Raw genomic sequence first — 25,967 nt, forward strand, 5'->3', positions numbered from 1 at the left:
TTATACAAGTTGTGTGTCTTTTTCTGTTTGGTTTGGTTTTATGTTGATAAATACACGATTTACAGCTCTGTGTTTTGTTGCTATATAATACTATACAGAGGAATGCAAGATTTGTGGCAACAAATGGTACACAAGATACGTACAAACATCGATAGTATTATTATTGGCATGTCAATCGAAAAAAGGCTGCAAAAAGAAGCTACAAAAAGCGGCGGGCAATAATTCAGAGCTCTCGAAATCAAAAACACGTTTGGCACCATAGCGAATAAGCTTTTTTTTAAGTAGGTTATATTATATCAGATTAATTTTTTTTTTAAACAAGGAAGGCGACTTTTTGCGAAATATTTTTAACTGAGGATGCAATGCATTCACTTTTTTTGTTTTTGTTTTTCAAATTTTATTGCATTAAAGGATCCATTTCTTGTTGGTGCTGGGACGAGTCGTCGTCGTCGTCCAACTCCTTTTGATTGAGAACCGATCCTGAATCAGGTGACTGAACGGCGTCCGGCCTGGGATGGACCAGGACCATGTCGTCGGCTCCGAAACGCGTTTCTTCCACCACTCGAGCGCTGGATGAAGAAGCAGACGACGAACTGTTTTCGGGCGTCACGATCAACCGGACGATGGATGAGGAGCCGATGGATTTGCGCTGCGACGATTTCGATGGCGGATGGCTCATCTTGGGCTGGTACAAATCGTGATCACTTTTGGACAGCTCAGCTTCCTTATTGCTCTTGTGTCTCTTGGTGGCGTAGACGTTGAGCAATTCGTTGCTCGACTTGAACGCCCTGGACGCTGCAGGATCGACTTGACTGGATTTGACTGCAGGAGTCAGGAGCGCCGTGGCGGCGGCCGCCTGTCCGCTGCTGGGCTGCGATTCGTCGATGATTTCGAATGTTTCGTCCGTTCCGGCTTCGTTGTCGGGATTGATGCTGCAGCTGCGCGACGAAATGGTGCTGAGCTTCCTGGGAATGAATCCCGAGAGTCCCAGTCGATTTTTGTCGCGATTCGTGTAGATGGAAGCCACGGCCGAGAAGATTTTGTCCTTGTCGATGGCCGATCGGTTCCTTTTCGGCTCTTCCGCAACGTCCTCGTAGTCCTCCTCGATGGAACTCTCCCACACGCCCTGCAAGGATCGCGGCGAGTGCAGCGGGCAGTAGTGCTGCTGGCGCTGCAGATGGTCCTCCTTGCTGCTGGGCAACACCATGATGTTGGCCGTGTTGAACGAGACGCATTTGTTGTAGCCCGACGATGGCGGACATTGCAGGTTGTTGCCGGCCAAGTCGTCCTGGACGGCGATCTGACGGGTCAGACGCGGTTTGCATTTGGCGCCAACGTGTCGGATGCCGGCCGCCTCGAAGGACTCGCAGGCCATCCCGTCCGCCGACGGATCCATCAGACAGGCGCCGGCCACCGAAGACGTCACGTGCGGGATGACGGTGCGGTGGACAAAGTTGCCGGTGGGCGTGGCCACCGATTGCTGGCGCAGTATGCCGGCGGCTAGTGGAGACGTAGGCAAATTGCGGCCGGCCTTCTCTCGCATGCTGGACGACCTACGCTGGCCGTCGATCGGCGGCACGTAAATCATCGGCGGCATCGCCTTGGCTCCGCTCTTGGCCACTCCCGATGCTAATTTCTCACGATCCCGCAAACTTCCTGTAAATTATAACATAATTTGCATTTTTAATTAGGATAAAAAATCAAGTCGTTCTGATTGAGATAACATAACAAAAAATAAATAAAATAATAATTTGATTAAATAGATAATAATTAATCATAATAATAATTTGATCGCTTTAATTATCAAACCTTTATTAGAAGATCCTCCGTCGCTGGAGACGGAAGATCTGGAATTCCTCCAGGTGGTCGTTCCAGCGCTGGTGGAAGCGGTCATGGCCGAAGTGGACGAATCATTCCTGGACGACGACAGATTGGAATCGGACGAAGGCTTTCGGGTGACGGTCCACGAGTTCCTCCTCCTTCCGACCATGCGCAACGGCAATCCGCATCCGACGGCCTTGACGGAATCGGAGCGCGAAGTGCTGTAAGTGTCGCTGGACACCGATTCGGCCCGTCGGTGATGCTTGTTCCTGTTCAGCTGCTTCTGCTGGATCTCGGCGATCTGGTAGGCGTACTCGTTGGCCGACGACGAGGACTCGCCCATTTCGCGCTCGGCCGCCCGGATCCTGCGCAGGAAAGCGCGGAGCGGCGAGCGGAACCATCCCAGCCGGCTGGTCCGATTGTGCCGGTGCTGGGCGTGCTGATGCCGGTGTGGCTGGGACGAGCCGGACAGCTTGTCCTCCTTCAAGAGTCCTCTGCCCTGACATTGGCACGAGCTGCCGTCCTTTGATCCTGAATTGCGATCGCCCAGGCTGTTGGTGTTGCCCGGTGTCTGGCGGTTGCTGAAATTGGAGCTGTGACGGCATCGGCCGATCCCGCGGGTCACGCGCGACTCCTCGATGGCCTTGCAGATGAGGACGCAATCCTTTTTGAACTGCTTGGTCAGGATGGCGTAGAGGAAAGGATTGCAGCAGGAATTGAGCGGCAGGATGAAGACGGTGAAGATTTTGGCTTCCTCGAGCGAAACGAATTGGAGGCCGGAGGCGGCCGTCAGCGAGAAAAAAGCGATGGGCGCCCAGCACAGGAAATCGGTGAAGACCAGCAGGGCCATCCTTTTGGCAATCCTCGAGTCGTTAGAATTCCACGCCTGCGAGCCTCGAATAGCGCAGTACATCTAAAAGCCATTAGGACCGGAAGTCGGAAAAAACATCCGTCAGGATTTCTATAATTATAATTATTGGAGGGGATGTTGCGTCATATACCTTTAAATAGCAGCCCATGAGGATGAGAAAGGCGACGCCGTTGATGACCATTAGGAAGACGACGTAGCCCTTGCTGACGGAATTGCCAACTTCGAAGGGGAGGCAGACGGCGAATTTGCGATAGTCGGAAACGCCCACCAGCGGCAGGAAGGCCATGATGAGGGCGAACAGCCATCCGGCGGCCATGATGTAACTGGCATGGCGCAGCGATAATCGCTTGTTGAGATGCATGGCGTGCGTGATGGCGTAGTTGCGCTCCATCGTGATGACGGCCAACGTGAAAACGGACAGCTCGGAGCTCAGCACACCAAAGAAACCGGCCACCTGATGACACAATGATATGAATTAGATTAGATATGCTAATTTAGGCGAGGCTCTTAAGAAAGTAATTAGCTATCTGCGGGATCATTTTTAATTTTATTGAGACTAATAGATACTAAAATAATTCCGAGCCCGTTCAGCAAATGTGAGAAAAGGAAAACCACTTTGATCGTTTTTTGAGCGGTTTGGATTTAGGCGGGAGGGGGTTGATTTTTAATATCGATATCTTAAATCGCCATTTAGAAGATTAGTGTCGTCGTCTGCTTTAGTCATTGTGTAAACTCCGGTCGCGCCTTTTTATAGAATCTCTTAACACACACACTCTATACTAGCAGGTAAAATAAAACTTAAGAATACGAATAGGATGATTGTGAGCTTAAGTAGAAATAATTAAACCTGTTTTAAATTTGTGAAATGTTAGTTTCCTGACTAGCATTGATCATGTAAGCCTTCCTGTCAATCATGGCCTACTGAAATACCGGCCCAAGGGCTGGCTATCTCCCTGTTGCCGAATGATTTCATAGCCAGAGGGTCGTAAGCTCCTTCAGAACCATGGAATGTGGAACGTCTTACGAAACTTACGAGCTTACGAAATCATTCGGCTATGAAATCATTCGGCAACAGGGAGATAGCCAGCCGTTGGGCCGGTATTTCAGTAGGCCATGCTGTCAATGCATTGTACAGTTTGTTTTGCAGTTTGCACTATGTAACTTTTTCCTTTGTGTTGAAAGGAACAGACCAGTGCCAGTGCCAGCCATCAGAACCACAAGATAAGCAATGTTTGCTGGTGTTGATGACCTGTCATCACCAACAATCTCATCGAGCTTGGGTAATGTTTTTCGTTACTTTGATTAACCCTTGACCTGCTAGATACATTGAAGATGCATGACTTGCATAAATCTGCATGGAAACCTTTAATATTCCTGTTTATTAAAAATCTGGGTTTACCCACAGTCTTATTCTCAACTTTTCCTTGCTTGTTGATTCTGTCAATATTTGTTTCGTAACCCATTCTTCATTTTTAATCCAGATAAGCAGCATTCCATGTCATATTGGAGAATTCCTTTTCTTTTAATGTCGTCTGTCCTCGTGTACGTCCATGTGGGTTTATTCACGAGGACCCCATTTTTCCCTATTCCGCCTGCTGGATTCAACTTTTCAGCGGATGAAAGCATTTTTTGGATGTCTGGCTGTACATTTCCCAGGCTTAAAGGTAGGAAAAATCTAACTCTATTCTTCCTTTTTGACTATTTGATGGCGTTGGTTATGAATCGTTACGTAGTCAGTCACGGAGTATGTTTTATCCTGAGCTAGGCAGTTGACTGGAACTGTTTTCCTTTGCGTTTTTTGTTGACTCAGTTAGGGTTCATTAGATAACTCATTTGTAACGACTGCAGATCAGGCTTGTTTTGTACTAGGCTACCTCGCAATTTTGGCAGAGGGTAAACAATCAATTTGACTTTTTTTCCAACTTTAAACACTTCAGCAAAATGCAAAGTCTAGAAAATTGTTTGTTCAAGAGGGTACCACTTGCTGTCGCCACACATGCACCTCTTCGTTTATGCAAATATCCGATAGAAAAAGGAAATTGCGGTTTCTTATATGTTTTGCGCCAAAACTCACCTGGCAGCCGGCCGACAGTTGCCAAGGAATGGCGTACATGCGGAACTCGCCCAGCGTCGATGCGTCAACGACGGCCAGGAATCCCAGATAGATTCCCATGAAGAAATCGGCCATTCCGAGATTGCAGACCAGGAATCTGGGGACGTCAATCTTTGATCGAGCAAAGATTAGGACGAAGACAACGGCGCCGTTGCCGAGCAGGGCCATCAGAAAGACGATCCAGACTCCGCAGCGGAGCGACCACCAATCAAACAAATCTTGACAGGGCATAAACGGACCTGTATGGTGCGCAGCATAGATTACATTGACAAACAGGTATGCAAAATAATAAATCTGAATTATTCATGGCCCAGGATAGAAAACCCCAAAAAACTTACTGGGCTCCGGGATGCAAGTGACTGCTGGATTCTTTTTGTCGTAGTTTTTCTTGGCCGTCATAAATAGGAGACCCGATTTGACGTTGCTAACCGAGCTCAACAGTTTCTCAATGTCCGCTTCGCTGAGGTTGAGGTGATTAGCCGGCGAACCAAATTGCTGGCTCATGTTTGCCCACATTGGATCTGTTTTAGAAAACACATTACACCACACAAAAATTGGCGGTTTAGAAATGGGAAAAGTAATCTACTGTGGTGTTATTTCGGGAAGAAGAACTTTGTTGGGTTTTTTTTTTCTTACTAGAATCGGTCCAGACGGCTTCGCCTCTGGCCCAGGCCGTCAGGTCGATGCCGTGCTCGCTGGATGGAAAGATAATTGAGTCTCTCAGCGAGCTGTCTTCCCCGCCGACGCCGTTGATGATTGAATACGACGAGCTCTGCTGGAACGGGCAGCAATGGTAGGCGTAGGAGAGGGCCAGCGTCTTGACGCGGGGAAACGAGGCCGGCAACGGGAATTCGCGCAGGTTGGGATTGTTGTGCACTTTGATGTGCAGGGCGTTTTCCAGGCCGACCGACGGGAAAACCGGGAACCCATTGTGCCCAAGATTGCTGGTATTATTACAAAAACCAATCGAATAAAAAGCCAATCAAATTATTCAATCGTCCAACAAAAACTTACACGTCCTGAATTTCGCTCAGCGGCAGAAAAGTGTCGGGATGAATCGATTCAATGGCGTTTTCCGACATATCCCTTTTTAATAGATTGCACGTATAATAAATCAATTTGAAAAAAAAAATGGCATTTAGAGAATTTAAAAAAGTAAAATGTAATAATAATAAGGGCTGGACTTACAGGGTTTTCAGTTTGCGCAGTCCGTCGAAGGCGTGTTCGGGTACGGTTTGAATGCGGTTGTTGGACAGGAGCAGGTCGTGCAGATGAATTTGATGCTGGAAAGCGTGGTTGGGCAGATTCGTGATTCGGTTGTGGCTGAGATCTCTGCTCTCGGCATCGAAATGAGAATCAAAATTAAAAAAAGAAACGTTCAAAGTTCGTGTCATTTTGATGTATACTTACACGAGGCGGAGGCTCCGGCAGTGGGAGAAATCGGGTAGGGCTTCGATCAAGTTGGATTTGAGATCCCTTATTTTTATTTTTGTTATTACAAAGAATTCCAGATTGAAAAAGAGAAATATTTCAGGACGGCAGAGAGTTCGAAATGAATAACTTACAGACTGCGCAAATGTGGAGAATGTTGGCAAGTGTACGAGGGAATCTGTTTTATTTTCGCCCGGTCGATCCGGATCAGTTCCAGCGCACCGGTCCCGTTCAGCAGCGGGAAATGGCGGAGCTCTTTGACTTCAGATAGAATTCTGTCGTGAAATTTCCAATGATTACATTTCGTGAATTTTTTAAATGAGCGAATTTTTTTTTTTAATGTCAAAGTTTAGAACTTTTGATTGACGCACAATTTTTTCAACCGCGGAAGGAAAGCGAAGGCTTCCAGTTGGACGTTGACGAGTGGGTTGCCGCGCAGTTCTAGTACCACCACACGTGATACCTGCTGGAATAGGCCGGCCTTGACGAGAGTGACGTTGTTGTTGTTCATGTATCTACACACAATCAGTCAGCAGTTTTATTTTTTTTTTTAATGAACCCCATTCATTAGCAAATGAAAGAACAATTCAATTTACAGTTCGGCCAGCAGCGGGACTTGTCTGAAATAGGGCGGCTCAATTCGGTTGATGGCGTTGTGCCTCAGCTCACTGTTGCAACACAACGAGAAAAACACATCAATAATGATGTTGAGCTAGATTTGACTGTATAGCGTTATATGCGTCTCCCAGGGGTTTTTGTGTGTCCTTGCTCACATTTGCATGGCGCAGCCGACATGCTTAAACTAACGGTAGAGTTTTAAAAAACTTACAGGACTTTCAAGGAGAAGAGTCCGATGAATGCGTCATCGTCGATGTAGTCTATTTCATTGTGATCAAGGACTCTGCGAAAAGACACACACAAGACCAAACAAAAAAGTAAAAAAATAATCAGATTAGACGTCTATATAGAGAGATAACCAGCAGAGATAGACAATTCTCTTCTGAATTGTTAACGTCTCGAAATTTGATTCACAAATCTTTTCTTCTTCTTCTTCTTCTTCTACTTTCGTTGCTTTTATTATTTGTGTGCAGAGTTTATTTGCGTCGCCATTTATCCAAGCGAGTTACAAGGAAATCTACTGCGCTGTAGGTTTTTTTAAATTGCCCCATGACTTATAGTTTCAGAAAAGGTCATTCTCCAAACGGTTTTTCCAAGTGAAATACTTCTTAGTTATGAATTGGGGTTTGTTTTGTTTTGTTTGTGAGCTGTGCGGAGAAATAGAAGCTGTAAAGGCAATAAAGTTCACTCAGCGAAACGTTTCATGGCTCGGCGGATCGACTCATTTCCTTACAGGATTTCTGGGGGGTCTATTGATGGAGAGAGAAAGTGTACGAAGAGCTCGGGATATTAAGGTCGACGGCGTCCGTCAATCACCCGCACCAAGTTGCGTCAGCCAATACTAAGTGCTTATTTTTTTTTTTTTTCTTCAAACTTGATTTGAAATCTCTCTCGACATTCTCAGTTCAATCCCATCATTAAACACAATAACAATCCATAAATAGTGGTCTGTTTGTCCTCTTTCTCCGTCTTGGATTTCTATGTGTGTGTGTTCTGGCTCTGCTTTGCACCAGATATGTAAGAGCTAGAGTTAGTGAATGAGTACACATAGACCACCGTGAAATTCGAGCTCCTAGCCAATATGGAGAGAGAGAGAGCAAACAGTCCGGCGGCTCTCGTAATACAAACAAGTAGGCGGAAATATAGCTCGTGCTGTGTGGCTTCCGCCGTTTAGATCTTAAGTGACTTGAAATCCCCTTATTTCTTTATAGACCACCACCACCATCACCACCCACGTACTCAGCAAGCTTGGGCGGAAAATCGATGCGTTTTATCAATATATAATCTCGTGCAAACAAGTCTGCCACTTTTTTTGTTTTGTTTTGGATTCGAAGAAAAAACTTTGTTTTTTTAGTTTCCCTCCTTTCAATTGATATTGCTTTAGGGGCTGGTCAACAAATAGTCCGAGCTGTGTAAAGTGTGTGCTGGTTGGTTGGGTTATTTATCCAGGGTTTTTATTTCCCCATTTGTTTTCCACAGCGCAAATCGTGTTTTTATATATGCCCGGAGGCATTAAATCGCTTTAAGTGCAGCACTCTTATATATAGTATATCGGTATAAATAAACAGGGATTATACTTACAAAACGTTTAGGAAGGTGAGGTTTCGAAAAGCTCCCGCTGTAATAGCCTTGATTCGGTTGTAGCTCAAATTTCTGTAAATGGTTGGCAGAATGTTTTGGGTACAGTTTGACATGTGTCAAAACGGTGTACAGATAGATGTGAAAAAATGCGGTAAAAAAATCGAATAAAAATAAATAGATATCAAACTGCGCAACTTACAAAACTTCAAGGGTAGTAACACGAGATAGGGCCTCTTGGGGGACGGCGCTCAGTCGATTGACATCAAGACGCAATTGTCGAAGCGACGGCAAGCCCGTAAAGAGGAGAGGATCCAGTTGGCTTAAGTCGTTGCTGTCCAAACGTCTGCGTGTGCGTTTCAAACAAAAGAATATTCAAATTTGTTAAAACCAAATTTTTTCTTTTTCAATTCAAATTCAAATTCAAATTCAGCGCGGGTGTTTTTATTCTTTTTTAGTTGTTAGGTTTCATTGATCTACGAAGATATGAGACTGTACAAATAGATCAGATCGTCAAGGAATAATCTAAAGAGTTTGCTGGAGTGGAAAACAACTTGTAATAAAATATAAAAAGAAGAAGAAGGGACGACGATTTCGCGAGTTGTGTGCGCGCAAAATCGGTAATGCAAAAAAAAAGGGTTTTTTGGCTGTCGTCGTGGGAAACGAGCCTGTATAGTGTATACACATATAAGTAGTTATAGGCTACTTACATGGACTGGAGACTAGGAAGATGTGAAAACAAGCTCGTAGGAACGGATTTGATGTTAGTTTTCTGTAGTGACCTGGAAAAGGGACATTTGCTTAGATGGAGCAACTCTCTCACGGCGCGCGGGAAATACAAAATAACAAAATACAGAAACTGAAAAAAGAATAAGAAAGAAGAAGAACACCATGCAACCCTTTTTTTTATTATTATGCGTCTATACAGATTTGCATATCACGTCGATTATTCTTCCAATCTTTTTGGCGAAAAACGCCGACTATACAATGGTTGTGGGGGGGGGGATACGTGCGTACATTAGGGTTAATAACAATTTCATGTTTGTCGATTCTTAAACAAAATTTGAAATTGCATTTTTTTTATTTTTCCGCGAATAATTCGAAGGATGACTTACAAGGATTTGAGCCGAGGATGGTGAAAGGCGTCGATGTCTATGTCGTTCAAACTATTTCCCGCTAAATTCCTGTCGAGTCGAACAACACGCGCGCAGTATAAGGAAAAAAAAATAAAATTTGAAAAACAAATTTTCTGGTGACAACTTACAAATCTTCCAGAAAGGTCATGTGTTGGAAAGCCATGGGTCCTATTTTGGTTACGTCGGTGTGACTGAGGTCCCTGAACAAAAAAAAAAGGACAAGACAAAAAAATAAATGTTATAGTATTTTACGAATTAAAGAAAAATATGCGCATAAATGGCGATCGACTTTTTTGGGTTTATTTTTTTATATCTGCCCTTTGTTTGCTCTCCGGCATTTTTATTACGCCCTCCGATAAAATATTCACAGTTAATCGACTTGCATCTTGGTTCGCTTTATATTCATCACCGCTCGATTGAAAACGAAATATTCCTTCCCTATCGCAGTATCGCCCTCGTATAAATATCGCATACAACATTCTTGTTGCACTATTATGCTAATCACCCGTCTCAGCTATTCTACCAGGCGTAGCCAATGCGTTTCGTTTCGGTTCAAATGCGCAATTAGCCAAACAAACCCATCATTTCCAGCGAATATTATATATCTCAGCTATATATATACTACAATAGACAGCGCGCGGTGCCTATTAACTTTTCGAGCCGGGCCGTATACGGGCCCAGGGCCATACCGAATCCAGTATTTATTTATTTATTTATTTTTTTAATGATATCACATGCGTGTTTATACGTTGATCATTTGAATGAGAAAAAAAAAAAATGTTTTTCCTTTGATTTCCTCCATGGTCAACTCTAAAAGATTCGGGGCACACACGTGTCGATGCGAGGATTTCTAAAGAAAAAACCAAATGGGAAACTTTCTCGTGTAATTCGCAAGGTAAAAAATCAAGACTGTTATTGTGCGTCGGACGTGTAGAACATCACGTGCCTTGATGGCCCTTTTCGGAGCGAGAGAGCTAAAGCTAGAGAGAGAGAGAGAGACGATGAAATATATCGGGAATTTTTTCGTCCCGACTTGTTAGCAGTCACATGACGGCCTGACAGTGACCTAGACCAGACACAATCAATTCTAAAAATACTATAGTCGAAAAAGAGACTCTGATGGGGGAAATTTGTCCTTTTTTATTCTTCTGTCGGGGGAGAAACTTTTATCTTTTTATCTTCTTTTTGTCTTGTTATGATCCACCCGAACGACTTATCTAATTAAGACCCGCTTTATACACACACACACACACACACACTAGAGTATATAAGAGGCGTCCTTATTTTGTCGTTGCTGCGCTGGAAGGAAATGGAATCGTAACTGCTCGAGTGGATATATGTGTGTGTGTGTGATACGCTCGGGTTGACGCTGCTAGAAGTGTAAAGCGCAATATTGTTGTTGGCCTGACGCCATCATCGAGACGTACTGCTCGAAAGGAGAGCTAGTCTTTTGTATTATAAGAAAAAGAAAAATAAAAAAGGCTCGGCGTGCAGCCCAGCAGCAAATGGTTCGATTTCTCTGCGCGGGGGGGACCAACCGCGACGACCGGTGGCGGATGAATGACACGACAGTTAAAACAAAAACCAAAAAAAAAAAGGGCTGCAGCAAGTAGCGCAGCAGCACTTTTGAGACGCTAACCATCTGGGTGGAATGAGACAAGAGGATTAGCTCCGCACGCAAGCGGAAGAAACATTTGCAACATGGCGGCCGCTCAGCGGGAAAAATTAAAAAAACAAAAACTATAGACGGCGGGAATGTGTTGTTTATTGTTTTAATAAATCCATTTAGTATTCATCCCATCGCTATACGGTCCTATTTTAGCTCCTGTATGTGTTATTATAGTCAAAAAATCTAGAGAGAGAGGAAACCCATCGGAGGGGCTTATTTAGGTCGTCGACTGTATATATACTTGCGTGTGATTTCCTAGAGTCTAGACGCATTAGCTCACAAGCGCTAAGATGAAAAAACAAAAAAGGGGCATTTCCTTTTCCAAGCAAATTCTAATTGGCTACGCCCTTGGAAAAAGAAAAAAGAAAAAGTGTAGCGAAATGTGTCGTCAGCACATGGTGTGCTGGGCCGGCCCGATATATGTAGAGCGGAGCGGAAGCCGTTAATTTTATCAGTCGTGTTATTACAGACACCAAAGAGGGGGGGGGGGGGACTTAAAAAAACAACACGAAAAAAATTGGCGGCTGGGAAAAAAAAATTAATAATATTACTATACACCCGAAATCTAATATAATGTAAGGATAAATTGTACATCAACAACGAGCTCTATAGGCGGCGGCGGCCATTATGTATTTTATTTCCGAGTTGGATGGCTGATGGAGGAGGATCCTGGATCCCGCTGGCCAACTTTTATCGATGGTTTATACAGTCGGTCGGATAAGCAACTCGATTTGTATTCCGGTATCGGCGTATAGAGTGTGATAAGGAATCGAGGGAAAATGACGAGCAGGCAGGAATCTATACGAAGAAAACATTGGGAAATAAAAAAAGGCCAGCGGGAGAAACATTTTTGGCATCGCCAACGGACCGAATAGGCTATTATATAGAATATAAGAAGGAACAAAAATAAGAACGAGAACTTTCAGTCCCCGGCTGACAGGTTAATTCATCGTCTCTCTAACCTCTCTCTCTCTCCAGCTTTTTTTCTATACTTATACACTCTTTAGACTCTAGTAGTCTATACAGTACCCACCAAACTATTAGGTACACCCCCCTATTTTCAATGCATTCTTATGGCACTACGTGTCCTAGAAAAATGCAATAACTCTTGAACCGCTTGGGCTAGATTTTTTTCCTTTTGGCCCTGAGTAGATCTAATGATGATCTACATTTTTTCTACACATGAAGTTGTCGTAGGATTAACCCCCACGGCGCTACAGTATCGTTCAGTTTATTAGGTACACCCGTTTTCCCCCCATATGCGCCGTGTTAAATACGGCGTTTTCGAAAATTTACAATAAATACTAAAAATCAAGCTAAAATCTTTTTCTTTGTGCCAAAAGATGCAGAATTCTTCACTCTATGCGAAAATAAAGAATAATTTACAATCAAACCAACTCAGAGAACCCTTCCCTATACCTCAAAGTTTTCCACTTCAAAATTTGGCGATATTGGGCGCCCTCTGCTGGCGAAAGTGCAAGTTTGTTGAAAAAAGTACAAATTTTGAAGTGGAAAACTTTGAGGTATAGGGAAGGGTTCTCTGAGTTGATTTGATTGTAAATTATTCTTTATATTCGTATAGAGTGAAGAATTCTGCATCTTTTGGCACAAAGAAAAAGATTTTAGCTTGATTTTTAGTATTTTTTGTAAATTTTGGAAAACGCCGTATTTAACACGGCGCATATGGGGGGAAAACGGGTGTACCTAATAAACTGAACGATACCGTAGCGCCGTGGGGGTTAATCCTACGACAACTTCATGTGTAGAAAAAATGTAGATCATCATTAGATCTACTCAGGGCCAAAAGGAAAAAAATCTAGCCCAAGCGGTTCAAGAGTTATTGCATTTTTTCTAGGACACGTAGTGCCATAAGAATGCATTGAAAATAGGGGGGTGTACCTAATAGTTTGGTGGGTACTGTATAACAAGCGATTTCTTTTTGTTTCCTTTCATGGATGAACCCATCGATCGACCTAGAAGGTGATGGTAGTGGAAAGCGCAGATTTGTGAGTAGCTGCTGCTCGCGTCCGTACAGCAAATTGTTGGCCGGCATATGGAATGTAATCTATAACTCGATCCGCAAAAATTAGCCTTTTGAAACGTTGATTGTTTCTATAGATCGGCCATTTGCCAAAGAATCGCAACTCGTCCATTTAGAGTCTAAATCAGCCTAGCATCGTTCTATTAATATCACGTGATTCTTGTTAAACGATTGGAAATCTCCTTTCCCGTGAAAAAAATTCATTTCCTTTTACGTTTTGAGACTGGCGCAAAGTTATTTAGAAAGCGCTTTTGCCTTTCTCCCGACGGTCTAGTTTCTTTCCTTCGCTGGGTTTTCTTATTTTTGGTCAAAGGGATTAAGGTTAAAGCGGACGAAATGTGATCTACATTTATTATATACAGTACTATATAGAGAGAGCGTGTGTATAATAATAAATTCAGAAATGTTTTTAGACAGGATTAATTAATTCAAATTTCCCGCTAATTGTTTTGTTTTTCTCCCAAGCGATGACGCTGTATTTCCGCTGGGCAAATTGAAATGAATGAACGCGTGACGTAATCATTCCATCATCCGCAACAGCCACCGATCACGAAAAACAAAAAAATTGGTTTCGGGGTCGGTCGTATCCAATTTCCGAAATTTTTTCAAAAGGGAAACTGTCGATAAGAGGGAAACAAACAAAAGTGTAACGCTGTCACAATTTCAAAAATCACGAACGAGCGGCTGTTTTTGAATTTAAAAAAAAAAAAGAACCTTCGCCAACGTTCGTCACGCCTCGTTCGACACCCGACACAACAAAAAACGACGAGGGTTCTTTTTTTTTGGCCCCCTGGCAACAATTTAAATTGTGAAAATCTTTTGATTGAGCGCTATATTTAGATCTCTTTCTATAACTCTTAAGTAGAGTCTGATTTAATTAAATTCCTAGATTGAGTTATAGCGAGCGCATAGGTGGCGACAGGGACCTTTCAGCGCGTTTCTATCTAAACACACACAATTGTGCTGATTGGTTGTGCACACACGGGCAAATATTTTTTGGGTTGTTTTTGGGAAGAAAATAAAAAAATGTTGCGTAATGGCAATCCGACTGGTATTTGATTTTCTTAGCTCCTTTGCTGGCTTGTGTGAGAAATGACCTAGTTGACGATGGTATGTGGGCGCCTTCTCTTCTTTTGGTGGGTGGGTGTGCAAGAATAACACACAATGGCCTCGCTGGCGGCCATATAGACAAACATTGATTGCACTTAACCATCTTAACAGATGAGTGAGTTGTCGAGTAAACAATGGACTGAGAGAGAGAGCCCGAAAAGCTTTTGTTATATCGAACCTTCACTTATATAATGGCTTTTTGGGTCTATAATTAATAAAGAACCGCCAACAGAGGCCTAATGGCCTAACACTGGAATTCACCGATATCAAGTTACTCCACGACCCACCCCAGTAATATTTGAATGAATGAAAGATATATGATATACGTAAGTTGGGAGAAGTAGCACACACAATAGAGACTGGACCGCAGAGATCTTTGTGTCTTAATACCAGCGACTTGATAATGGATGATGGGAGAGCCGCTGCTGTGACGTCGTCCAGGGAGTGCGCCCTGGACACACACACACACAAAGCGCATAATGCGGTAGGGAATAAAATAAAAGAAAGGAATACCTAAATGAATAGAAACATTATTTAAAAAAAAAAAAAAAGGCGCGAGCTGGATATTCACAGGAGTCTAAGGGGACCTCCTGGAACACATACATTATAAATATATACATAGATAGACATCCAGCTGGAAATCTAAAGGGGATGCGGAGCGACAGCCAAATGTCGGCAGAGAATGAGAACGAATGAGATAAGCCACCACCCAGGGAAGAGTAAAAAGAAAAACAAGCAAGTGGCGCGTTCACATTTCCATCTCTTCGACTCCGACCGACACTGGGTGTCGTATAGTCACTGTGATGCCATCATCATACTCCCCACGCCCCAGGAGGGAATTAAGTAGACATTTCTGGGGGATATACCGAGCGATGCCAATCGCAGGTTCTCGGCCGGCCTTTTGCTTTCCCTTTGATTCCGATTTAAAATGAGCGGTTTAATTGTATAAGGAGCCGCTAAATATGATTTCATTAGGTACCAACTGCGATGCCAAACTGGCCATCTTATATATTTAGCTGAGATATAACAATAAAGAGCTCGTTGACACATTTGCAGTTATTATAATACCCAGCGATTGATATTCGTTTCGGAAAAAAGTTGTAAAAATTCTTTTGAAGAAATAAATCAAACGACTTTGTCTTCGGTCTAGACACTGGCAAAGTCACGCTCGACCATACCAGCAGCAACAGACGGTGGGCAAAAAAATAAAGTATATCTACGTATGTACGTACATCTATAGAGAGGCTTGATGTATTTATGGTAAAGTGCGTACCCTCGACTGAAAATCGATACAACAATAGCGGCTTTAGATGTGGCTGGCTGCAAGAAAAATACGGTCGCCGGGAACGATCAAGAAGAGAGCGAAGCCTTCGTATAGAAAAGATTGAACGACCTGCAGCAACTTTGTGAAGAACCGGAAGAATATAGGACGTTAAGTCTGAGAGCCACCCCTTTAATGTAATGCGACATTGTTTTTTTTACTTTTCTTTTCGCATCTGCTGGCCGATAAATGCCCAGCTCAAAGTTGATTCGATTGCTCTCTCTCTAACACGATTGCGTCGAAGCGTTTGATCTCATTATTATTATTAGATAATACAAGACCGCGTTCAACTTGATCCGGATAGATTGGCCACCGGTGTCTCTTTTCCCCCCTCTTAAACGATCCGAGTTCTCTAGTGCCGAATCATCAAGAAGAAGAAGAAAAGTCATACACAAAGGAAATAAATAGATAAATTTTCTTTTCTTCTTTTCTTTACACACAGGGGGCACTCTGCTTCTGCTGGATGGCGGCCAAAATAGCGGCAGAGAAGGGAGAAGGAAAGGCCGTAAAATATAGCCGGAAAACATCGTTTATATGGAAGAAGAATAAGAAGAAGAAGCTAAGAAGAGACTCGACAATTTATAAATTTTTTCTTTCCAAAAAATTCCGGTGTCCGACATCAGTTTTCGTGTGCACAGTCCGATATTCTCTCCTTCTCTCTTCGTCGTCGTCTTTCTCCTTAAGTGGAGTGATATTATTATACTTCAAGGCGCCGCCAAATATCAAAAAAAGAAGAATTGGATAGTCCAACAACAACAAACAACAACAACAACACAACTTTGTAAATATGTGAACTCTAAACCAAATCTAGAAGAAGAAGAAGAAAGACTTGACAATTCATCATCGAGTCGAAAGTTTTTTTGCTTGCCCAAGTGTCTCCGGCTCTCTCGGCCGTTTGTATAATTACGTATGCGAAGAAGACGAAAAACACATTTTTATATGTATAACAGGAGGAGGGCCATCGAGAGAGATATAGCGGACGCGAGCTTTGATTGTTGGAAGCAAGCCCAACAGAAGAAGAAGAAGAAGTTCTAAGAAGGGGGGAGACCATACTATATAGACAGAATCTTTTGGCTTCCTGTTGGTTTATCCTTGTTGGCCGGCGCTATGATCCCCGTGAAAGAAAAAGAAAAAAGAAGCTTCAACAGCAAAAATCACAAAGGAATGATATCATGGCTTCTCTCTCTCTCTCTCTCTCTCGTTTTATTCTGCGCGCGCTGGGCGGCTCAAAAAAAGGTCTGAAATTGTACACATCAAGCCAAACGGCATTTTTTATTAGAACGATCTCCTTCTTATAGTATATATTATATAGTTATATTATATTCTTCTTTTTTCTCTCTATTAAACAGCTCAATTGGCTTGAATCTTAAGAAAATAACTCGGCTGATGATTTGCCCTTTAGCTTTTTATTTTTTGAAATAATCCAACGCGCCACGTCACGTTTGTTTACTAGATTTTCTTTTCACGACAAATATTCAATTTGACTCGTTTATACATGCACCCAAAGACGGAAAAAAGTAAATCGAATCAAAGAGACTGCTGGATAGGGCGTGCGCCTATAGCGTCAAAGGGAAATAAATTAAATTTCCAGCCACGGCTCGTGTGCCTGTGTTTGTCAGGACGGCCTATATCTTCTTCTTTTTAAGAAATTTCTTCCCCTTATAGTTTTATGGCCGGCGATGCTGGGAGGAGGGAGGCAGGGAGGGAGAAGAGGACTATAGTCACCTAACTCTAGCGTCGGTCTCGGCGTCTTTTCTTGTCGTCGATTTATTGCTTCCAGTCGACTATACTACTATGCACTCGACAGCCAAGCACATTCGCTGACGTCATCCACGGGTTTTTTACAATGATTAATGTTTTGTGGGCCAGCTAGTACTAGCTAGCCAGCTCTCTCACACAGTGTGCATACAAGAGCCGGGCAGTACCAGTACCAGAAAATAAAAAGGAAAGTGTGTCAGAATAAAAAAAAAGTGTCACCCAGAGCAGCAAAAGGAGATTCAAAAATGCTGGGCAACAACAGCAACAACCACAGACTATGGAGTATGTAGCAAGGGTCTTGTTGTGAGGAAATTTGAATTGAACAATTTTTACTTGTCGATTTTAGAAAATAATTTCGATCGATATCTTACAGCTAATTAGAAAATTAGTGTCGTCTGCTTTCATTTAGTTTAGTTTCGAAAAAGAAGGAACGAAGTTCAATATTGCAAAGAAAACTGAACAATCACGTATTTGAAAACGTACGTGGCTGAACTATAAAAGGTAGCAGAACAAAAAATGTGGTCGACGTGTATAAACTCTGGTTGTGTCTTTATATAGATTCGCTTATTACACACACACTGCATGCTGTTATTCATCAGGTAAATAAAACTAAGAAAACAAATAGAACGATTGCATGGGAGATCAAATAAAAAAGAAATAAACTTATTCCAAATTTGTGAAATGTTCCTGACTAGCATTGATCATGTAAGCCCCCCTGTCAATGCATGGCAGTTTGTTTGCACCATGTATAACCTTTTCTTTGTTGCAGGTTTGAGGCCAGAGCCAGCCATCATAACCCAGGGTCATAACCACAAGATACACAAGTTTTGCTGGTGCTGCTGTGGACCTGTCATCACCAACAATCTAATAGTTATTCATCGATTGGGTAAATATTTTTCGTTACTTTGATTAACCTGTGACCAGCTAGATGTATTGTTAATGTATGACTTACATAAATGTTTATATGGAAACCTGTTTATTAACAATTGGGGTTTACTCACTGTCCCATTCTCAATTTCTCCTTACTTGTTTTTGGTTCTGTGATTATTATTCGTAACCCATTTTAAAAAAAATTGTTTAATGCAGATAAGCAGTATCCTGTTTGATTGGAGAAACAACCGATGCCGGCCTAGCTAAATCTTTCCCTCTGTCCTCGTGTACGCCCATGTGAGTGTGGGTGTATTCACGAGGACCCCATTTTTCCCTATTCCGCCTGCTGGATTCAACTTTTCAGCGGATCGAGCACTTTGTGAATGCCTGGCCGGATTTCCCAGGCTTAAAGGTAGGACAAATGTTTCTCTATTCTTCCTCTTTTGACTATTTGGCGTCATTGGTTACAAAATCGGTTACATAGTACCCAGTGCGATTATTCCTGGGCTAGGGGGTCGACTGCTGGAACTTTTGTTTTCTCTTTCCGTTTTCGTTGACTCAGTCACAGGGTTCATTAGATAACTCAGCACGTTGAGTACAACGACTACAACGTCTGCAGATCAGGCTTGTTTTATAGTACCTCTCCACTTTGTCTAGTAAAACAATCAAATTCGAATATAGTATTTTTCAACTTTAAACCCCTTCAAGCAAAGTGCCAAGTCTAGCAACATTTTATGACCTGCCGTGTGTCGCTCCCTCGTATCGTAAATGTACAACACCCAGGGCCAGGCCAGGCCAGGCCAGGCCAGGCGATGCTCTTGTGCGACAGAAACAATAACCTTACATCGTCCGTGAGTAATCGAATCGGAGACGAGACTGACAAAAGGACATCCATTCAAGCGCCTTAGACTCCCGGAACAAAGCGCAGCACCAAATGTTGTGTCTACATGTCGAGACCGTCCACGTCGTCCTCCTTCGTTCCACAGACCCCCACCACATTTATCCCCGCGAACTATCGCACAAGCTTTGGCAGTCTTAATATTTTTACAGTCGTCTGGTTAGCGACTAGACTAGACGTTTTTATTCCAACCTCAAATGAACGCGGCTTTTGGGTCGTTCATTTCGCCGGGGGAATGTCGTAATCGGCCATAGAATTTATAGGGCACCACCGGTGTGTGTGTGGGCTGTGTACATGTAGAGGCTAAAAAAAATAGTCAAAGGTTGTTGTTGTTGAAAAAAGAGACAGGCCATATAGCGAAACCATAGAGGATTCTTTTGTCAAAAGTCTTAACGAAATCTGTGAAGTGGCTAGCTAGATGCAGCAGCTGCGCTGGTCCATGAAGTTGTACACAATGCTGGAGAGAGAAGGTCGAGCTCTGATATTGGGTCCCTATACAACAATATCCCGTCTGGCGTGGTGCATATATCAATTCAAGCGAATCAGATCCAATAACAGGAAAAAGGAGATTTTTCTTGTTTGTTTTGGTTTCGCCTTAATATTGGAACGATGCCATAGACTCAATCATTTCGATTGTTAAGAAGAGATTACCAACAAACACTCGAGAGCAACAGCATAATTGTAAGGTCAGGCCTGTCTATACACATCAAGAAACGCTGGCGTAATGATTTGAATTGAATTGGTCATCCGTGAAAATACTAGAATGCACGCGAAAACCGACCGGTTTTTATTTCTTTGATTTCTTCTATTTTTTTGTCTTTCTACATCACATTCCCGGGGTGTGATAGAGGCCATCAGTCTTCGCACGTTATCGATGATATGTATATACTAGTAGAGTCGTAATAATAGATATGGAGCCATTTGATTCGGCGGTGACTCTCGTCCGTGACAGCCGCCCGCATCTATTCTAATGAGTCCCCAGAAAAAAGATGAAAGATTGGCCGTCTATAATATCGTCCCCCCTCTCAACCGAATATGGGCATTCACGCTGCTCTGGCGACGAAATGTGCCAACTGAGATGTATTACCTCCTCCACATACACAATTTAACATTCTCTTTAGAAGTTGTCTCTGTGTGCAAGTTTCTTTTGGAAAAGGGTCTCGGTAATTGTATAAGGGGGGAAAATTCCCCCCAGTCGCTGGATGATTTGGTTATTGTTTTATCACGCGTCGGTTGGCCGAGTTTTCCCTTCAACTCCCGCAAAAGAAAAAGAGAAAAATGTGTCTGTATACGCACGAGACGCTCTCTCTCTTTATAGTGTCGTCGTCGTCGTCATCGTTCGCCTAATTTTGCAATGTATATCCGCTCCGTTGGTTAGGAAGTGAAAAGAAGTTTTGCGGAGCGTGGACCAAAAATTCTTCGGGAGGAGATATGATGGAGAAGTGGGCGGTGAAAGATAAATAATAAAAAAAAAAAAGCCAAAGCTGCGCGGGACCCGAAAAAGAAAAAAAATAGAAAGTAGAAGAAGAAGAATCTTTATTTGGTTTTGCCACACAACGAACGAACGAACGAACGACATAGGAGAGCAGAGTGAAGGCGGTCGTAACCTTGTCGTCACGTTTCATTACAACGGCCGCGGGGGCTGCTCGGGCGGCTATATCTTGCGCGTCGCCGGGAGAGAGAAATGAGATCCCTCCCTTCTTCTATATATTCCCGCCCAACACTGCAGCATTGTAGCCATCCCCCCCCCCCCTTTTGTCGTGTGTGTTCCTCAGCAACGATTTTTTTTAAGTCGGGAAAAAAAATCCCGCGTGAAATAAAATAAAAAAAAAGACTTTGTATGCGCAGAGAGCGAGATGAGAAAACTGTACGCAGTCATTCGGCCGGCACTCTACAGCAGCACGCGGGCTGTAGCGTGAGTCGTGTGTGCCAACTGTGTCAGCCGATTCACTACCTATAGACAATGGGCAGAAGGCAAAAGTGGCTCTCCTCCTATTATCTCTGGTAGTAGCGTGAAGAAAAAGAATCAAAAACTCCATTCGAGTTGAACAAAAAAGGACCAGGTTTTGGTGTATAATCGGCGGGATCTCTCCCGAATGATTGATGGGTTGAGAGGACTTTTTCCCGAGCTCAACAAGGCAAATTTTTTTTTTCAAATCAAAAATAAGAAAAGTTAACTTATTGGGAATTGCAATGGACATTGTTTTTCTTTTCGTTCAACTGTTACAGGGTTAGTGCGCCTAATCAATCAGTCATTATGTATCCATTCATATGATACTACGTTGTTTTTTGGTTGGTTGGTTGGCAAGGCCGCAGTAGTGTGATAGGGCTCCCCCTTGTTGCTCGAATCAAGGTCGCGACACCGTATCGGCCGCAAGGACTTTGCCATCCATCAACTCTCGATTTTTTCTTGGCTGGATGAATCCTATCCGTCATTGTTGAATAACATGAACAGATGGAAGGAATAAATACAACAGGGCTCCCCCCTCAAGGGTTTTTCCTCTTTATATATACGACCGTAGACGTAATAATAATAATAAGAAGAGCGCGAGATGCTGTAGGAAAACATTGGGGGGGGGGAAAGTTGTGATGGCCGTAATATCTATTTTTAGTTTGTGTGTGTGTGCGGGTTATTATGTGAGGAAAACTTGCATCTCTCAGTCCGGCCGGCCGCTGAGATGAAATACTAAAAGTGCCCTGCTGCTGCTGGCCTTGTGTGTTATAGCTCTCCCGTCTAGATCCTCCAACGACGACAGCGGAAAAACTCTCAACCAGGAAATTTACGATTTAATAATCAAAATTGGCCGTCCGCTGCTCCCCCGCTCTTTTTATCACATGAAAAAGGTCGAGTGTGAAATTCTAGACAAAAATATTTGTGCGCATCTGATATATCAGGAGATGTAGAATTGACGTCCGCCCAGCTGCTGAGAGACTGCTCCTGATGGCCTAATCATGTCATATCTGTCAATACCTTTTAACCGCGAACAACTGACTCCGTATCCCATATTTCTCTCTTTAGATATATAGGCTATGCCGGCCGATTGAAAGTACATTATTTAAGGATGATAAAATGATGCCCACTGAATTATGTAGTCGTATGGTGGGGGAGCTCTCAATGATTGCTCGATCGCATCCCATTTCTCATCTCGGACAAACGGGGGGGGGAAAAAGAATCTAAACTATCGGCTGATCGCTCGAATCAGCATGGGGTAATATGACTCTCTCTCTCTCTCTCTCTCTTTCCCAATAGCTGCCGGCCTGTCATACACTCGGCAAAAAGGATAATCTATGGGCAATTTCTATCCAGTAAAAAACCTATAGCGGCCAGCACAGCACACTCGGCGTTCTCGTATATATACACCACTCTGTGTGTGTGTGTGTGAGTGTACCGTGTTACCATAAATCTGCCAAGTTTCAACATTAAAAGCCCAGACATCCATTTTCCTTAACGCGTTTCTCTTCTTCTTCTTCTTTTCCAGTCCGGATCGGACCGGACCTTGCCAACAACACAAGAGATATCTCAGCTTTTAGTTGAATTGCTTGTTTAAGATATTACAAGCGCATCTTTCTCCCCTATACAACTTCCTTCTTTTTGTTGTTGCTGTTGTTGTTGGTGGTGTTCGTCACACGGGGAAATGTTGGGTGTGATGTGTACGTGTTTCATCAACTTTAAGGGGATTTAGCCGGGGCTATATAACACACGCGGGGGTTGGCGGTTTGCATGACAACGTTGCCAATCGAGCGGATCTTGTGTAAAGCGACCGATAAATCACGCCCACCCCCTTGAACTTGGACGACGTCAGATAATATAAAAACGTTTTTCGGTGATATGCCCCCCCCCCCCCCCCCCCCAACACACGATCGGTCGATCTCTTTTTAAAAATAGACTCACAATTTGGTGACGCGTTGATTCGATAAAAAGCTGATGGCCGAGATGTTTCGAATGCCGGCGCCTCGGCAGTCGACTGTTTCGCTGTTTTTGCACACGCAATCCACTGGGCACGGAATCACAATTGGGCGAGCGTGCGGTGGTGGCGGTTGGTAGTCGGTGACATTCTTGGCGTCGTTAATTGTCGTCGTCGTTTCACTTTGGATTTCGGCGCTGCTGGGCGTCCAATCGGGCAACTGTTGGGCGGCCGGTGACGTCGTTGTTTGAGGCACGAGCACGAGCATCAGCAGACCCACCAAGAGACACGACTTGGCCATTGTCCTAGCCTTCGTCATCTTTGAATGGGATAGAGAAACGTAATTTGTCATTTCCTCTGATTGTCCGTCACCATGGCAGCAGCGGGCGCGCGCGTTTCTAAACTGCACAACAGGGGGATGATGGGCGGCTCACGTTTCCGTTTCTGCCACCAGGCACTCACGCAACAATAACGCAAGAGCGAGTTATGATTTCAAAGATGCCAGAGCTGCAGCTGCAGCATTAGTGCGATCAGATTTCCAACCCAAAAAATCTAGATATCCGATTTTGGTTTGGCGCATCTGGGCGAATTTGACGAGTCGTGAGAATGAAATTCACAGCACCATCAGCGGATATCTAGCTGCTTAATAGTCGAGATTATTGACTGGCTGTCGGCAGACCAACCCCGACGCATTAGCATATTAGAAAGAAACCAAATGGGCAATCGACCTAATCACACTTGAAATTGTTGATGAGTTGACAGTATTTATATGTCTGGGCGGTCGAGAGATTATCTTCTTTTGAAATTTCTCTCACCAGCAAATGACACGGATGATGATGATGGGCAGAGCACTAGCATTTCATTAGCTGCCGCCAGGGCCTTGGACGCGGTTGAGATCGACGGTCGACGACGCAATCGGTCGGGGCGGCACCACCGCCGGCATTTGAAAATAACAACCGGCAAACACAATCATGTTTCGCTCTCAACTTATTTGTTTTTTCTCTCCCAAAACAACAACAACTCGATTTCAGTCCTTGGTGTTTATGACCCGAAATCCAGTTATCTCTATTTTGTCACGAATCAATCGAAAAACACACACGCACCGCTTTCCTATTTCTCTCGAAAAATATGGGCGATATTAAATCAAAAGTTGATGGCCAAAAACCAAATAGTTTTCGAGAGCAGCAGCAGCAGCACACGGCGAGAGATAAAAAGAAATGGCCTGGCGCACTTTCACTTTTTTTGTTTTTTGTTTTCTTTTTTACTAGCCACACACACACACACAGACAGCACGAGGGGCGTTGGCTATATATCGCGCACACTATACACAGGCAGCGGTCGTGCGGGAGAGATGTATTCAGGACGCCCGCTTGGCGCTTTCTGCGTGAGGCACACGGGCGAGCATTGGGTTCTATACTACTCTACTCCCCCCTTCTCTCTCTCTCCTTTCGGGATTTTCTGTTTTATTTTTTTTCGTCTTCTTCTTCTTCTTCTTCTTCTCCCGTTGGTTCGTGAGTGAGTGTCGTAAGAAGAAGAAAACCACCAGCTTTCTCTTCTACTAAAGCCGCATGGTCTTGCTGCGCTGTGCTCTCAGCAAACCAGAAACAAAACAGCGCGGAACACCTTTTCCCATCCAGCAGCTACTTGAACGTTGTGCTGCTGTCCCGTGTCCGCCCACCTTTTGAAAGCGAAAAATAAAAGGTATTAAATCCACGCCAGTTTATATTGTCTGCCCTAATGTTTGGTGCTGTGCGACATGTTGTTCATTCACGTCAAACATGCACACGCGCTGACATTTTTATCTGTGGACATTTTGGCCTTTGCACTCTTCTCAACACACAGTTGCGGGGTTTATCCGATCCTCGCGATCTATACTATGTTAGATGGCCAAGAATACGCGGAAACGGGAGATTATACGTCCATACAATTGCTGCTGCTGCAGCTGTATAATTGACTCGCATTTTTATTATTGGCTAGACAAACATCAAACTGAGAAATGTTGGGACTCCAAGAAGAAATAGGTTGAGCCCGTCAACTCTCTCTCTCTCTGCTGTCTCGCAGACTATGGAGAGATAATCGGCCAGCATTTGTACACGTTTTGGTCAAAAAGGAAAAGCTGACAGATGAACATGTCCGTTGGTCCGTGAAAGAATACAAGCAACAACAGCAGACACAATATAACACAACAGCTGCATGGAGGGTATACATCAAGACCGGTCTTATGTTAATTGCATGCTGCTCCCGACTGTACCTCACACCGGTTTGGGTAGAAAAAAGAGACCTTTGAGCTCGCCCCTTTCCCAATTGGCCGAAATTCTTATCCGGTGTATAGACGTAATCCATCGCACCGACTTGTGCTGTACAACACATCTCTTTGAAAAGAAGAAGAAGTAAAGAGAGAGAAAGCCACAGATAGAATTTTGTTGTATACACGCACACACGGTGAAAATGCGAAGCAAAAGGAAAGAATCTAAAGTCTAAAGGGAATATACGAGTGTCTATAATTAGAGCCTTCGGCTATTGACTGGCCCACTTTTCTCTCTCTCTCTCTCTCTCTCTCTCTCTCTGGAGTTCCATACACAACAGCCGAGCAGTAGTAGTAGAAGTATAGGTGTACGTAGGATATACCGTTGTTTCCTTTTTTTTCTCTTTTTCAATTCTTTTATTTTTTGGGTATTTCCAATTTGTGAATAGAAACGGAAAGAGAAAATCGTGTTCGATTCAATACTTGTTTTTGTTGTTTTGATTATACATGACGTCCCGTTAATTATTGATAGCGCGGTGTTGATTGACTTTGAATATTCTATAAGAAATTCAGCAGTTTTTG

At 43.5% G+C, this 25,967-nt stretch overlaps 1 protein-coding gene across 2 annotated transcripts; it reads right to left on the reverse strand.

Moving 5' to 3' along the window:
* Positions 1–18: 18 nt before the first annotated feature.
* Positions 19–24,632, reverse strand: LOC124349376 (leucine-rich repeat-containing G-protein coupled receptor 5-like). Of its 2 annotated transcripts, XM_046799921.1 has the most exons (19): positions 23,128–24,631; positions 9,697–9,768; positions 9,548–9,616; positions 9,143–9,214; positions 8,635–8,778; positions 8,436–8,507; positions 7,066–7,137; positions 6,833–6,904; positions 6,608–6,751; positions 6,371–6,511; positions 6,216–6,281; positions 5,994–6,137; positions 5,820–5,891; positions 5,442–5,749; positions 5,144–5,326; positions 4,767–5,044; positions 2,823–3,146; positions 1,810–2,734; positions 19–1,656 (listed from the first exon to the last, which is right to left on the reverse strand). In XM_046799921.1, the coding sequence occupies exons 1-19, from the start codon at positions 23,490–23,492 to the stop codon at positions 398–400; spliced, it is 4,782 nt and encodes a 1,593-aa protein (XP_046655877.1). In that variant the 5' UTR covers positions 23,493–24,631; the 3' UTR covers positions 19–397. The 2 variants fall into 2 exon arrangements, with proteins under 2 accessions (XP_046655877.1, XP_046655878.1); XM_046799922.1 differs by lacking the exon at positions 9,143–9,214 and having other exon boundaries at positions 23,128–24,632.
* Positions 24,633–25,967: the final 1,335 nt, after the last annotated feature.

Source organism: Daphnia pulicaria, chromosome 7 (assembly GCF_021234035.1).
Source record: "Daphnia pulicaria isolate SC F1-1A chromosome 7, SC_F0-13Bv2, whole genome shotgun sequence".
NCBI classification, from domain to species: Eukaryota; Metazoa; Arthropoda; class Branchiopoda; order Diplostraca; family Daphniidae; genus Daphnia; species Daphnia pulicaria.